This window comes from Octopus bimaculoides, chromosome 5, assembly GCF_046866305.1.
Source record: "Octopus bimaculoides isolate indiv1 chromosome 5, ASM4686630v1, whole genome shotgun sequence".
NCBI lineage: Eukaryota > Metazoa > Mollusca > Cephalopoda > Octopoda > Octopodidae > Octopus > Octopus bimaculoides.
In genome coordinates this window covers 69,047,435-69,064,326 of record NC_142932.1, presented here as the reverse complement: position 1 = coordinate 69,064,326, position 16,892 = coordinate 69,047,435, and the positions used below count along the sequence as shown (strand labels likewise).

The 16,892-nt window shown below is 36.3% G+C and overlaps 1 protein-coding gene across 1 annotated transcript in view; it reads left to right on the top strand.

Moving 5' to 3' along the window:
- Window positions 1-3,593: 3,593 nt before the first annotated feature.
- LOC106872502 (serine/threonine-protein kinase SIK1) overlaps window positions 3,594-16,892 on the top strand; it is a 75,753-nt gene continuing 62,454 nt past the window's right edge. Inside the window, exon 1 of the mRNA XM_014919520.3 lies at window positions 3,594-4,221. Within this exon, the coding sequence (XP_014775006.1) occupies window positions 4,087-4,221 (135 nt within the window). The 5' untranslated portion in view covers window positions 3,594-4,086. The remainder of the gene's footprint in view (window positions 4,222-16,892) is intronic.

Below are 16,892 nucleotides of genomic sequence, written 5' to 3'. Positions count from 1 at the left end.
CTGTGTATGGCGATTTCTGAGTTACTTCCCTTTATCAGCGCAGAATAGCTGTTTGGTTAGAGGTGGCGGTGCTAAACTTTTGTTCGAAATATAAAGTCTTCAAAGTGACACGCAGTCACTGATCTAATAAAATAGAAAATGTCTATTTGTAAATTTCTCAACGAGAGATATTCAGTAACAGTACTCTTGAATAAAGATTATTTGCCAACATAACGTGGCAGTCGAATGTTACGGTAATTTAGCCCCAGGAAACATCGTCTCTAGCTGGCTATACGACACAACGTCTTTCGTCGAGAGATTTACAAATTGAAATTTTCTGTCTTATTAGATCAGTGACTGCGTGTCATTTTGAAAACTATATATTTCGAACAGGAGTTTTATCAGCGCCACCTCTAGCCGAACAGTTATTCTGTGTTGATGAAGAGAAATAACCCAGAAATCGCGATACACAGATATTGTTTTGTGCTGAGTGGGGATGCTAAACTCCCTTGGTCGAAAATACAAGGACAGATACTGTGTCGTATAGCCAGCTGAAGACGAGGTTTCCTGGGGCTAAATAACAGTAACATTCGACTGCCATGATATGTTGACAAATAATAGAAACTTTCAATTAAGTCACAGGGTTTCTTTAATTTGGAGACAAGAGGACAGCTGTTGCCACCTGTTTTTTCCTGTCCCAATAAGCATCATTAGCACAGCTGTTGTCTTACTTTCACTCTAGACACACAAAAAGATTAGAGAACTTTTATGGCCACGCATAAAATTTCAGTTGTTCGTGTGTGTTTGTGTGCGTGCGTGTGTGTGTGGGGGGGTGTATCTTTTGTTTCAATCATTAGACTGCAGCCATACAGGGACACCACCTTAAAGAATTTTAGTCGCACGAATCGACCCCTGGTACTTTTTCTATCGGTCTTTTTTGCCAAACTACTAACACACCAACAGCGGCTATTAAGTGACGGTGGGGAACAAACACAGGCACAAAAACTCCGCGCGCGCTATTGGGGATTTCTTTTCCGACGATGAGTTATACTCGAAACATCAAAAACTCTCTCGTTTACTGAGCGTCAAACTAATACATTCCTAGTGCACGTCCTTCTGTTGTTCGCTATTGTTAATTTTATTGTTCGTTTAGTTGATTTGACAATGTATGTATGTATACGACGAGCTTCTTTCAGTTTCTGTCAACCAAATTCACTCAGACGGCTTTAGTCAGATTGAGTCTATACTTGTAGACATTTGCCACAACATGTCACTCAGTGAGAATGAGGACGGAACCATGTGGTTGGGAAGAAAACTTCTTACCAGAGGGCCACGCCTACATATATACGTATATAAGGAAAACCAAATACATATTTTTCGTTCAATGCAAAGGGGCACGACTAATAACTTTGTTGAAGTGCCATTCCGACATATTCCACAACATACATTACGTAATTTTTCGAACGGAATAATTTACACGCAAATGTGGTTAGAAATGGTGTGGTACAGAAACAACTGAAGCGAATAACAAAGTTGTGCACATCTTCATCTTCTTACATCTAAAAACTAGATAGACAAAAATATAGATAGATAGATAGATAGATAGATAGATAGATAGATAGATTGTTGTGTGTGTGTGTGTGTGTGTGTGTGTGTGTCATTTAAAACATCATTTACTCTGGGCGTTTTTTAAGAAAATTCTTTATTTTCGAAGTTATTTCGTGTCGAAGTTGTCGTATTTCGGTAATTTCAACCAACCAATGACGTCTATTGAGGTGAAAACAATTATTGCTGTGGTTTGTCAACAAGACGTTCTGGCGGTGTAAATTTACTTTGTCACTGTTATTTCTGATATATTTACATTTGAGATACACGTGTATATAATTTAATCAATTCAGTTATTAGTTATTTTTAAAAAAATTTCAGTTTATTTTGTTTGTGGAAGTATTTTTGTTTTGTTTAAGCGTTTTCGAAATTGCCTATTTTGGGATCTTTTCCCTTGAATAAAATTACTGCCGTTGTTTGTCAACAACAACTATCGGCGGTATATATTTCGTTTGTCACTGTTATTTATGACATCGTTCGTGCGTTTGTACTGGTTTTAGCTTTAAGGTTTTAGGGTTAGGGTTCGGGTTTTAGGGTTAGGGTTCGGGTTTTAGAGTTAGGGTTAGGGTTGGGTTTTAGGATCAGGGTTAGGGTTTTAGGGTTAGGGATAGAATTTTAGAGTTAGGGTTAGGGTTAGAGTTAGGGTTTTAGGGTTAGGTTAGGGTTAGGATTTTATATATGGAGGATATATGGCTATATATTTTATATATGGAGGGTATACGGCTGTATATATCATGTATATATACGTGTGGGTCATGAGCTTCACCAGAACCCGTAATCATGTGTGATTACACATATTGTGTATAATACAACGTTGTGGCTAAAGTTAGTCTGAACTCCAAGTATGTTAAAGCGAGATTATATACACTATTGATATCAGCGATGTATGATTACATAAATAAGTGTTTATAACAGCCATGTATCATTACAAATATACACTATGTTTATATGAGCAATGTATTATTGCTTGTCTCTCTCCCTCCCCCTCTATCTCTTTTTCTCTCTCTCTCTCTAGTAAGTTAGATAGATAGATAGATAGATAGATAGATAGATAGATAGATAGATAGATAGATAGATAGATAGATAGATATAAAACCATATATCGGTAATACATACGATATGTTTATATTAATCGATGTATGATTACATATAAACGTGTTTATATCAGTTATGTATAATTACATATAAACACTGTGTATATATGAGGTATGACTATATATGTGTATATGTGTATATATATATATATATATATATATATATATATATATATATATATATATATATATAATCATAAATATACAGGGATTAGCATTGAGTTGCTAATATATATATATATATATATATATATATATATATATATATATATATATATATATATATATATATCTGTAAAAATATGTGACACTTATTCACTCCTGCCAAATATATATATATATATATATTATCGAGTGAGAAAACTGATCTAATGGATACAAGGTAATTTACACACACACACACTGTGTTCATATGAGCGATATATGATTGTATGTGTTGTTTATATCCGTGATGTATGATTACGTATCTACGCTGTTTATGAATGATGTGATTAAACACTCTGTTTCTTTCTCTCACACACGCAGATATGTCATACATACACACATATACATACATGTGCATACAGACACACACACATATAGTGATATATATATATATATATATATATATATATATATATATATATATATATATATATATATATATATATATATATATATATATATATATATACACACACTGTTTATATCAACGATGTGAAAGCAATTACTTTGGGTAAATGTGAGCGTTGTGGCCAAACTAGTCAGAACTCTCAAGTACATTAAAAATGACCGTCTTATCGTGAAATGGCTACCATCACCACCCCCACCATCGTCATCATCATCTTCATAGTGATTAACAGTTGCAGTAGCATATCCTAATTAATACAACAGTTATTAGCTCTCACTTCTCCTCCTATGGAGTGAGAGGGAGACAGACGGAGAGTGACAGGAAGCTATGTGTGACCAACAAAATCGTCGTGCAACTTCTTCTATAAGATCTACTCTTCCTACTCTTCCCCTGTAGAAGCGCGGAGGAATCTACGCCAGGTGCTCTCCTACTACGTCATTCAACACTCTCAACTCCCGCCATTCCCGACACTCGTCATTCCTCCCGCTCTTCTCGACATTCCGCTTACTCCCGCTTCTAGTGAACACCGTTTTTTTTTTCTTACTGAGAGGAAGGCAAATAAACCCAATCACTTTATTCAGTCTACAGTAGTATGTTTAACCGTTCGTCTTCTTTATTCATTCTCCGCCCGTCATCTCTCATCTCACACATCGCTACCCCCAACAGTAATCGTACTACTGTGAGGAGATGTTGTCCTAGCCGAGAACTTCCCGTGTCGCTCGACCCTCCATCCCCCAGCTTTGGAGTGGTTGTCAACTCCAGGCCGGCCTTGCTCCGGGCCCTCTCTTGCCTGCTACCATGGTCATGGCCAACTCTAACACTTGTAGTATGCAGCAAGCCGTTCGAGTGGGATTTTACGATATAGAACGAACCCTCGGCAAAGGAAACTTCGCCGTGGTCAAGTTGGCAAGACATCGCCTCACCAAATCTGAGGTAAGCCTTTTCCTCCATCAACTTACTTTAATGTCGACTTCTTCAAATCGTGTCTTTACTCCTGTATTTAATTCCCGTTGTAATTATGTTCAATATCATTTATCTTTTTCTTTTATTTATGATAACCAAAGAAGAAATATCCAGTCTCGTGTGTTATATAGCAATATATATATATACACTTTATTATTAAAGCTGCAAAAATATCACAATATTTTATAAACTTACTCCACATACAAATCAACTTCTACTGCGTATACAATGAAGCTATCTCACTTTCAATATATATATATATATATATAAACATACAGACACAAGCCGCTAAAAGAAAAGCAACTTCAGTATCTAGCAGCATGTACACTGACACATACATACATACATATAAATAAACACACGTAAGTGTTGCGTGTGATTATTAGTAACTACGACGACTTGTTTTTTTCTTTTGTCCTCATGTTTTATACTTTGTACACACACATACGCACACACATATATATGTGTGTGTGTGTCAATAGACATACGCACACTTGTATTATGTATTCAATTACGTCTGGGGGTTTTTAAATCTATTCTTGTACAACTAAACCATAACCGTCAAGTGACTTAACATCAATTATTCATATTTTATGTTTTACGCTTATCTTATGACCAAACATTGATATTATTTATAATAATAATAATAATCTTTATAGAGACGAAGGTAGTTATGTATCAAGGTGCGTGTTGTAGTTCTAAATTCACAGACGACACACTAATGTCTAAAATATTGTAATATGTTAAAACATATTTCTATAAAGTAGTGTCGGTTATATATTTAAGTCTTGGGGGGTTTATTTGATATGACTGGTGCCAACAAGTGACGTAACTGTTCTTAATTGTCTTCTAATTGTGTGTGTGTCATATATATATATATATATATATATATACATACATACACGCGCGCACACTGTATATTTGGTTAAACTTTTGCAGACTTGGTCTTAACTTTATCATAGAAGAATTGCAGGTTTTGTTTTAATTTTAATTCCTCCTACTTAACATGGGGTAAAATAGAAAATGCGAAGACGTGTACACGTTTCATTTCCTGTATGTGTATATATAATGTAATTGTTCGTGTGGATGGATAGATAGATAGATAGCTAGATAGGCACATGATTATCATGCTTTTCTTTTCTAATTTCAACTATTGATAATATTTTCATTCACCCCCAAAATACGCTTATATATACACACACACACGTACATACATATGTGTGAGTGTATTATATATATGTTATTTGTTGGTTTATGTTTAGTTTCAGAAATCTTAAAAGCTTCATCTTGGCCAAACTCCATTTCCGTTATTTCTATAAATATTCCTTAAACATTGATAACACCCAAACAACATAAATTCCACATCTTTTTCTCTCTTGCCATCTTTCTGAACTATTATTAAGCAAATTCTTTATCTTGAAAATAAATTTACCGAGAGAATGTTTGTTAAAGACAAAAAATAATGTTTTCACGTGAATTTTGGATTGTTTCCAGCGTCAAACAATTTTAATTCAACCCATCAAGATTATGATTCTGCTCGACGTTTTTATTTTTTTATCAATTAATGCAGCCTTAAATTACATTTTAGTTCTTTAGGTTTACTTTGGTCATCAGAGAAAGCCAAGTCAATGCTGGAACTTTCAATACTATTTCATTCAAGGAATCCTATGTATTATATACATATGCACCCCTATATCTAATATTTAATTCCAAACATCAATTTACCAATATACACACTTGTATGTATCATTTTACTAACACATTATAGTGATAGCTTGTATATACACACATATATACAATCTCATTCTTTTATTTCATGTCGGTCCTTAAAAGATGAGGAAGATAAATGAGATTTTCTAAAACAAGATTATCGATGATACAATCGCTTCTCGGATTAACCATGTGATCACTTGTTTTTCTTGAGGTTCATTCAATAAACAAGGGGATCGAGGTTTCCCAACAGCAGTCCGAGCAGTGATACGAACCCAATTCGTCACATTACCTCCAAAGGTAACAACAATGCAGATCCAAGTTGGTATTCGGTGGAGTTTTCGAACCTTTTACCTGTATGTGATCCTTGAATCAATATTTTACCGGTGATCAATATGTTCAATTTGTAACCATTACTACAAGGCCATGTCGGAGCACCGCCTTCGCCGTTGTACGCTGTACATACATTACGTACGTACACACATTTCTGTATTCCCCATTAAGGAAAGCCATGGTGTATAATCACCGTGTCCACCTACGGATATGAGTGTGTGGGGGGGGGGGGGGGGGTATATACATTCATATACACACACATGCGTATGTGTATAGAACATACAACTTTGAAGACGGTGCTCCAACATAGCCTTGTAATGCGGACTACGAAAACCTGAATACAATCACCGGTAAAATATATATGTGGATCAGTCAAATGTTGTTCCTGTTTCAACTAATCTTCATACCATCACCTTCTGTCTGCTGAGAACGTATGAGATATATATGAGCTATATACAATACAAACGCGCGCGTGTAAATATATGAGTATATACGCAAATCCTAGGGATACACTGATATGATAGATTAATAGGCGATTCAACGAATCCCGTCCTATCCTCGAGCACCGTGTACCCATAAACACATTATCCACTGACCTTTTCTTAAACAGCAGTCGCGGTTTTGAGTACATGTGGTTGCGTTTTCTAGCAAATCTAGGGACCACTTAGAAGATATCTTTCGATCCGTGATTTTTTTTTTTTTTTATTTCTTTAACTTTAGGTAAAGCCGGTCCTGATCAAGCAGGCCGACCAACATAAGCGTTCCAAAGATGATCATCCCGCTTTTTCATTAGATATAGTATGACGAGAACTACAATTATCCAGTCTATTCCTTGAGTAAGATTTGGCTGTTGTTTCTAGCTGGTTATGTGACCATATAAGAACTTGTGTATATAAAGTATTACATAAATGTATTTGTAAATGGATGTACTTCTTATTGTGTTTATCTGTGGCCGGCTAAATATGTACTCGATAACCTTTATTGATGTTATCAGACTGATAACTAACCGGCTTCTTCAATTAAATCAACATTGAACTACCATAACAATCAATTTGATAACAACATCTATGATAATAATAACAATGATTTTTTCTGTTGCGTGGGTGTTTCCTCACGCAACTAGTTTGGAAATTGCATGTTAAAATGTTAACGTATCAGTTAATACTGTCAGCTGTGTGTTAGGTCTTCATTGTGTCTGGCGTAATTTCAGATAATCAGAATACATAACGTAGATACATGCATGCATGTGTTGTATGCATTCAGTTTTATATACTTGTATGTATGTTTACTGTGTGTGTAACATACATACACACACACACACATGAAGGACAGTTAATTCCTAGTTTGTGCCCATTGATGTGAAAACGGGCCTATTAGTATCGGGTTATGGGAGGGTTGTATCCATATATAATGTTATTTACACACACATTTCATCTTATGTATACACACACGCGCGTTACATGCATGTGTAAAGTGCATCATATGTCCCAAAAGTAAAATATCTAACAGTCAGGATGATGTACCTAACGAGACACAAATCGTTTACCTCTTTTATCGCCGGCAACCTGTATATAGTCACTTGACCTGTTATGAAATAACAACCAAATATACCTCAAATAATATTCTTATCGTTTAAAGATAAAGGAAGGACACGTTGGACAAGCACTGTATCTGAAGACGGGTCGGTCATAAAAATACATGTATTGTCTAGAGTTACTTTTGTATGCATTTACGAGCGTGTAAATACACTGGTTTATATACACTTAATTAGGCGCGTGGCCTAGTGGTTAAGGTGTTGGTATTGCGATCGTAAGGTTAGCGGTTCGATTCATGGACTGGGCGGCGCATTGTATCCTTGAGTAAGGTGCGCCATTTCACGTTATTCTACTCTGCTGAAAGGAGTGCAAGCCTAGTGCTGGTGCAGCTCTCCACCCGCAAAGGCCCATCGTTAGACTTTCATGCCTAGGAGTGCTTCAGAATATTCTGGGTGGGCATTAATTTCTAATAATGCTAAAGTGGAGTTTCGACATAAGTGTATCACTGTAAATCTGAGGGTGCACCATTGAATAGTAAGGGGTCAATGCCGTGCAGTACACCCCCTTAACGACGGGCATAAACCTGCAGTTGTCTCATCCTCGATATGTTCCACTGGGTCGAGGATGAACTTATCCGGTCATATGGCTTGTGAGTGATAGCTAAAACACACACACATATGGCAATATATATATATATATGTATGAATTAATTTTATCGAGCAAAACATCATAATAATGATGTTGTTTGGCCCTGTCCAAGCAGACTAGGGTTAAAGACACTAACTATGACTACGCTGTCTTTTCTCCTGGAAATAGTGGAACCAAAACTGCATTCTCTCACCTATTGATCCATGTGTATTGTAAAAGCAACATTGTGTGATTTGAGGGAAATTTGGTTGTTATTTCCAATAGGTTGAGCAACCTCTTATATATTCCTCATAAAGATTTTTCTTCCAAATGTGAAACCTCTTTTAATATTGGCACAGGTGACTCGTATACAAGGAGGATGTAATTAGACCACAGGTATACATTTTGCATTGTGTGTATGTGCAACCCTTTTACAATACACTGCCTACATGTTTCAATTTATTTTGGAAATGATAAAGAATTTGGAGGGATTTCCTAAAATAATTAGCTTTTTTAATGTGTTCGGAATATAAATTAACAGAAGATTTTTTCATAAAATTATTAGCAAAGGTCTTAAATTAGGTATAGACATTTTGAAAGTTGTATCCTTTAGAACTGAAGGTCATCTCAAGTATGGTGGAAACAATTTTATTTAACATCTTTTAACCTAAGTAGGAAGTTGTTTATCCTTAAGTAAACATTTATTAATTATTTCATTCTGTGATGTCTAGCTCTGAATATGTTATTTATTCACTAACATCTTCACTCCCTTCTTTCTCACCTCACATGACTGTATTCAAACTCCACCAAATCTGTTTCATTTCATTTCTTAAAGCATTAGCAGTGTAGGGTGTAAAATACAGTTATGACACCCCAATGGGGATGAATAGCACCGAAGAAATAATTTCTGTATGGCTCTGGAATACTGAAACTAAGGTGTGAACATACTTATTTAAACCCCTTCCCCCTGTCAGCACCTTCTGCTGACCTCTACAAATGCTTGTACAATAATTTTCTGTCAACACTGTTATGATACAATTTTATTGACATTTCAATCTATCTATGCCATGTTATTGTATTTCTTTGACTAAACTCCAACAATATTTGAATTAACTTGGATTGCTAACATACCAAACCAAAGATTGTAGCTTGTGAATTCACCCTCACACTGCATCACCGCTATTTTATCTCTTTTTGTTTCCATCCTGACAATTCCCAGTTGCCATTAAGTTCCACTTCAGTAAGAAATCTTTTCTTTTCTGTCCCTCTTGTCTCTCACTTTAACCCTTCCTCTTATAGCATAGCTGCCTCCATCTCTACTGCTACCCCTCTCAGTTGAAGGGGATTTAAATCTTGCAGGCTGCATGATGGCCTCACTTGTGCTGGTGCCATGAAAAAAAACCAAGCACTCAGTACATCTGTAAAGTGGTTGGTGTTTGGAAGGGAATCTAGCCATAGAAGCTACGTCAAACCAGACATTGTCACACAATGCAGTCTTCAGACACATTGGGTCCTGTCAAACCGTCAAACCCATGCCAGCATGGAACAGTGACATTACATGATGAGAGTGTTGATGATAATGATGGTCAGCCATTATAACTGCACTAACAATGGGCAAATGTTGAAATTTACAGCAGCCAGTGTTTTCATTCTTACTTGAAAATATTCAGTTTGTTTTACATCTGTTTTTCTATGCTGGCATGAGTTAGATGAATACATATTGCTGAGATTTCTATCTACCAAATTCATTCACAAGGCATTAGTTATCCTGGGGCTTTCTGCAGGTTTCTATCTACCTAATTCATTCACAAGGCATTGGTTATCCTGGAGCTATTGTAGAAGACAATTGCCAAGGTGCTGCACAATGGGACTGAACCTAAAATCACATGACTGAGAAGCAAGGTTCTTAAAGCAAACTCCCATGCCTGCACTTACAATGTTCAATAAAGTAAAAAGTACCAACTCCCCACTCCACCCACTGTCCATCACCTGCTCAACAACTTACCAACTAATGTTGACCTAGAGTTAAACAGTCCTATGACACCCACCATCCTCATGAGAGAACTGCGATGATAATGATATTCTTTTCTCTGCTACAAGCATAAGGTCTGAAATATTGGGGGGAGGGGGCTAAGTCAATTACCTTGGCCCCAGTGCTCAACTGATACTTATTTTATCAACTTCAAAAGGATGGGGAAAAAATTGACTACTGCAGAATTTGAACTCTGTAAAGCCAGAAGAAATGCTTCTAAATAATTTTGTCTGGTGTGCTAACGATTCTGCTGCAGGCATAAAGCCTAAAGTTTTGGGGACAGGAGTTAATCTTTGATTCAAAGACACATGCCCATCTATCAAAGTCATTGACAAGGCATTGGTCAGCTTGGGGCTACAATAGAAGAGACTTACCCAAGGTGTGCTGCACTGTGGGACTGAACCTGAAACTATATGGTTGTAAAGCAAGCTTCTTAATCATAGCCATGCCTGCACCTATGAGGAAATATAACAAATTACAAACCTATATTTCCTTATATGTGTCTTATCTTCAGTTTAGTCTATATCCCAGTAAGATATGTTTCCTTGTCATTTACAGTTGTCCACACCCTCACATTCTATAAATGACATCAATAATATTTTTTTTATTGCTAATTTATTAATGTTATTTTAATTTTTTAAATGTTTTTCTTTATCAAATTATAAAAACCCTTTTGGTTATCAGTTGGAAAGAAATTGTTTATACAACACTTGCAACTCTGAAGAATTACAGAAATGTTCTGTAATTCCTTTCATTCTGATAGCACTGGAACCACAATTGATTATCTTTAGGTCAAAATCTTCAGTTTTTTTTTAAGAGGTTTAGTGGTAGATGGTGATGACAAAAGGGAGGCAAGATGGTTTGGGGTGAAAGGAACAAGAGTATGATGGTAGAGACAACAATATGGGTAAGGAGTGGGAGAGTAGAGAGAGATAGAAAAAGAATGTTGACTGTTAGTAAAGAAGGGCAACAGCTGGATACACTGAGTGCCAGATAGTCGGAGTGGGGATGAGTACAGATATGTCCAGTGTCATTCCTTGTTATACAAATGGTATGGGACATTGGGAACTGATGTAAAGAGTCAGGCATGTCCTTACAGCCAAAAACCAAGGTTCCACATAAAAAGTATTGGTGCCATGCACCTAGTACACTTTGTAAAGTGGTTGGCAATAGAAGAGCATCCAACTGTAGAAACCAAGCCAAAACAAACTATGGAACTTGTTGCCTCCCCTGGCCTTGCCAGTTCCTGTCAAACCACCCAACCCATGTCAGTATGGAAAAGACATTAAATGTTGATAATGATGACAGCATGATACAGTGAATATCAAGAGGGATGGTAGACAGCAGATATCGTCTCAGTTGGGGTTTATTGAGCAAAGAAACCCAAATATACCCAGCTTCTATCACTCCCAACATTTCAATATTTGTTTCTAGCATTGCATGTCACCAATCATCATGATTTCCTGTCATCTCTTCCCTGAGGTCCAATATCTTGAGATCAGTTTTCACCATTTCATCCCATGTCTTCTTGGTTCTTCTTCTTCCTCAGGTTCTATCCACTTTAGCCCCTGCATCTCTTCCTACAGCTGTCATACATATGCATTACATGCCTGTATCAGCTCAGTCTTTTCTCTCTGGTACACAACATTTAATTCCTCTTATGAACAGCTTATATTCCATCATTCATGCAGACTAGTGTTATCCAGCAAAACATGTTGGTTCCATTTCTCTCTACCCCATGTCCCACTACCATGCATCATCGAACTTCAAATACAGGCATCATACAGCCACCCCTTCACTCTGAAAGAGAAATCTTTTTTCTCTTTTAGCTATAGAGGTAATAGTTGTCTGAACTTCTTCGTCTGTTCTTATGTTCACTGGTAATTAGGTCCCCTAGATAACAGAAGTTATCAGCTACTTTTAGGGAAACATCAAAGCATTTGAGAGAATCTTTTTCGCATGTGTTTCTTGTATTTATTGCTTCTAAACATCTGCCACATGTAAAGTCTACCCTCCCTAATAGGCTTCCTCTGTTTCCACTATATCCATAGTTTACACAGAGTACACTGAATGGAGTTTCTATCTGCTCCCTCTCTGCATAGAGAGCAAAGCCATTTCCCTGACTTACAGAATATCTCTTCAACACAAATGAATCAATGAAGGAACCTCTACATGGTATGTAAACACATACATGTACAAATCAATATGTCTAGTAACTGATGTTACTAAAACAAAATTTCACAAACCTGGTCCCAACAGCAGTGATGACATGCCTGTGACCAATCATGGGTTCTATGGTTGCAAAGGTTTATCTTTAAACATTTACCTAAAACTAAAATACATGTAGACATTTTACCCAAGTGCCAAGATTATTAAAGAAATTAAAGTTTTGATATGTCAGGTTAAAATGGTTTACTGTGACTGAGCTGCAGTTTTGGAGGTTCTGGAGAAGGAATTCATGAATGTTAATTGAGAATATGTTAAGAATGAGTCTCAAGATCATTATGTCATGATGTATTAATATAATAGTAATAGATGTTAGTTGGTTGATTGCTCCAGTCATGCTTTACATTGTATAGAGAGGGGTGGGGAGAGAGAATTAGCATAGGAGGTGCAGGGTGAATGCACATATGAGGCTTGGTGGCAGGCAATAACTTTCTGAAAAATATACGATTTATAAAGAAAATTTGCAGAGGTAGGTTCTTGGAGTAGATTGCAATTATACTCTCTTTACTCTTTTACTTGTTTCAGTCATTTGACTGCGGCCATCCTGGAGCACTGCCTTTAATCGAGCAAGTTGACCCCAGCACTTATTCTTTGGAAGCCTAGTACTTATTCTATCGGTCTCTTTTGCCGAACCGCAAAGTTACGGGGACGTAAACACAAGCGATGTTGGGGGGACAAACATATGCACACACATACATATATACGACGGGCTTCTTTAAGTTTCCGTCTACCAAATCCACTCACAAGGCTTTGGTTGGCCTGAGGCTATAGTAGAAGACACTTGACCAAAGTGTCACACAGTGGGACTGAACCCAGAACCGTGTGGTTGGTAAGCAAGCTACTTACCACACAGCCACTCCTGCACCTATGTTTATAAAATTTAGAAAAATAGTACTGTATATTTATTGCAAGTATACAAATGAGAAATTTATTTTAATTTTATTCTAAGGTAATAAATATCTTTCTTTCAAAAATTAGTTTTTATTTCATAGTTTTGTATATGCACCTAGAAATGTGATAAAAGTTAAATTATAATTATTGCATATATACCTTAGTTTATGATGTCTCCCATGATGGCAAAATTATACATGCAAAGTTACCTGTCACATAACAGGTAACACTCATGAAATAAAATGTTTTTTTTTTCCTCCCTTCCCTAGCGTCATACTGGTAACTATTTTATCACACACCCACTCGTTTCAGAGAGTTGATTATTACATAAGTACGAAGGCTTGGCAGATCAACAATAAAGATGGAACGTTGTGATATTCATGCTGTGAAGTAAAAAGGTTTTGGGCAATTCCAAACAGGTTGTAGATTTGTTGGTTTTAATTATAGTTATATTTCTTTTCTTTTCTTCTTTTGTGACTTAGTCAAAAGAGGAAAAGACAACAGCCACATATAGAGAGACTGGGGGAGGATGAAGCACATCAAGATATAGTTATCTTGCAAAAGAGTGGACTTAGCTAAAGACATACAAGAACAAGGAGGTGGTGTGAAAAGCCAAGAGGCACATTAAGTCTACCATCCAAACACAGATGCAGTCTGTCTGACCGAATTTTACTCACAAGGCTTGGGTTAGCCTGAGTCTATGGTAGGAGACATTTACTTAATGTATCTTGCAGTGGATCGAACCCAAATATCAGGAAGGGCATCAAGCCATAGGAAATCTTGTCTTAACAAAGTTTTGTCTCATCCGTGCAAGAATGGAGAAGTAGACATCAAAATAATGATAAACAAAAATTGTGCTACACCTTTGGAATTATGAACAAGTTATAGTTAATTGTTGAATTACATTTAGTAAAGATTCCAGCAGGGGCTTTGAAGAGACAAGGGGCAATATTTTGTATTCAGCAGGCATAGCAGTTTAAAATGATTCTGTCTTCTGGCCTTCTGTTTTGGTGTTGATCCAACACAAACAACATAGTGAATTTGTGAAGTCATTAGAACATCAAATACTTCATATTTGTTCTGCTTGTCTATGCTCTGAGTTCAAATCCCATTGACATTAGCTTTTCTTCTCATCCTTTTAGTGTTAGTAAAAAAAACAATTCTGAGGTGGTGGATTGGTATAACTGTAATAATGTCAGACAAAATGCTATGTGGTACTTGTTCCAGCTCTTTGCATTCTCAGTTCAAATCTTACTATAACACATACCATACTTGCTCACATACCAGAAATAATGACCAGATTTACTCATATCACACAGTACAGTCTTAAAACAAGAAGTAAGCTGAATATGAAGTCTTTTCAAAAAAAAAAACTGTTATTGCATTAATTACAATTTAATCAGATTTGTTTCCTTCAAGACTGTTACCTTCCTCTGTTGACACACCACCACTCCAACAGTTTTAGGATGGGGGAGTTCTTCTGTTTTGGTTATGTGTTTGCATCAGATGGTGCTCAATTCTTTTCAAATGGAGTGGCTGTGTGGCAAGAGACACTTCATGCTCTGTTGAATAGTTAAAGATAAGGAATGACACATGAACAGATGTATTGTCATGGTGTAACATCCAGGCTTTGTTCACTCAATCCTCGGGTGTTTTTCACACATCCTTTTCCACACATTTCAGGACATCCAATAAAATACTTTATCGATTATTTGACCATATAAAACAAACTTCCAACACCTCATGGAGGCAATGACAAATGACCAAGACCTTTGGCATTATGCCGTGCTTTGAAGACCCATCAACCCAGTTGTGGCAGATATTGGTGTCACACAAATGGTACCTGTACTGGTGACACATAAAGGCACCCATTTACATTCTTGGAGTGGTTGGTATTAGGAAAGGCATCTAGTCATTGAAACCATGCCAAATCAGATTGGAATCTGGTGCAACTTTCCAGCTTGCCAGTCCTGGTCAAACTGTACAACCGATACTAGCACAGATAACAGACGTTAAATAATGATAATGACCCACTGTGTTATCTGCCTTTTTTGTTTCAATATCACAGCCATACACCAACATTCCATCATCTATCATGATACTTCTTAGAAAATTTACATCAACATTCAAAAGATCAGTCACTGCCAGACAGTAATTTGGTCTTCTCTTCATAAATTTTGTGCATCTTCAATTTCTCTTTTAAAATTATGTTGCATAATTTTTTATTGATGCTTGCTTATTTCTTCAGAAACTTCAGAGACAATCGTGCAATGATCTTTCACAATTTACAACACACTTTCTCAATTTTCTCAGTTCACAGCACACTTTCTCAATGTAAGCATCATCTGTTGTCGTGGAATATTGTTCAGATTCGGAGGTTCTTCCCAATTTGACATGTAAGCACTACTTGTGACATTGCACACAACTCTTTCAACAGAGCAGTTGCAATATCAAAAAAGTTTCCATAACAGTTTTTCTTGGTTTGAAATAGAATTTCACACAAACTTATTACTCTACCAAATCTTTCATTGTTCTATTTGCAGCAAATCACCAAATGCACTAAGCATACATTCATTTTAACACTTCGTGGTTTTGATTAAACTGAAGCTCAAAGTTGCCCATACACAGCACTACTGTCACAAGAACCCTGTTCCAGCTGGATTTGGACACTTTTTTTAAAAGTCTCAATTTCTCTATGGACAGATCTCGTATAAAAAGACAGGATGGTCACAACTGGAAAACTTTTGATCAAAGATCTGCTTAACTGTGTCAGATATAGGGTAAACATTTCTTCATGTTGCAACAGGAAGCAGATCCTATCAAGCTAAATTCAGATAAGAAATGAACAGAATTTTCTCTTAATCTTAAATTATATCTGAAGAAATAGCTTACAATCACTTTTTAAATATATCTCCAAAAGTCTGAGTAGGATAGCAAGAGAGAGAGTTTACGTATGTGATCATGAAGTTGGGTGTGTATGTGTTTATTCAATGATCCATCCACCTACTCAACCGACATCAAATTGTACCTGAAATATATTTACATTTTAAACTGTAAATGTTTTGAGCCACCACAAAAGTTTTCATTTTTTTTTTTAATTTGTTTATTTGTTCGTCTAGATATTGTTTTGATTTGCCAGGTTCCCTCCTTTCTGTTAATACCAACTTTAATTCTTGCAACCTTCATCCTCATCAAAATGGAATCTCTGTTCAAAGTTAACACCCTACTGTGTAATAATATAAACACAAAACTTCTGAAGCTTGGGTTTTCAATCTCTACAACAAGCA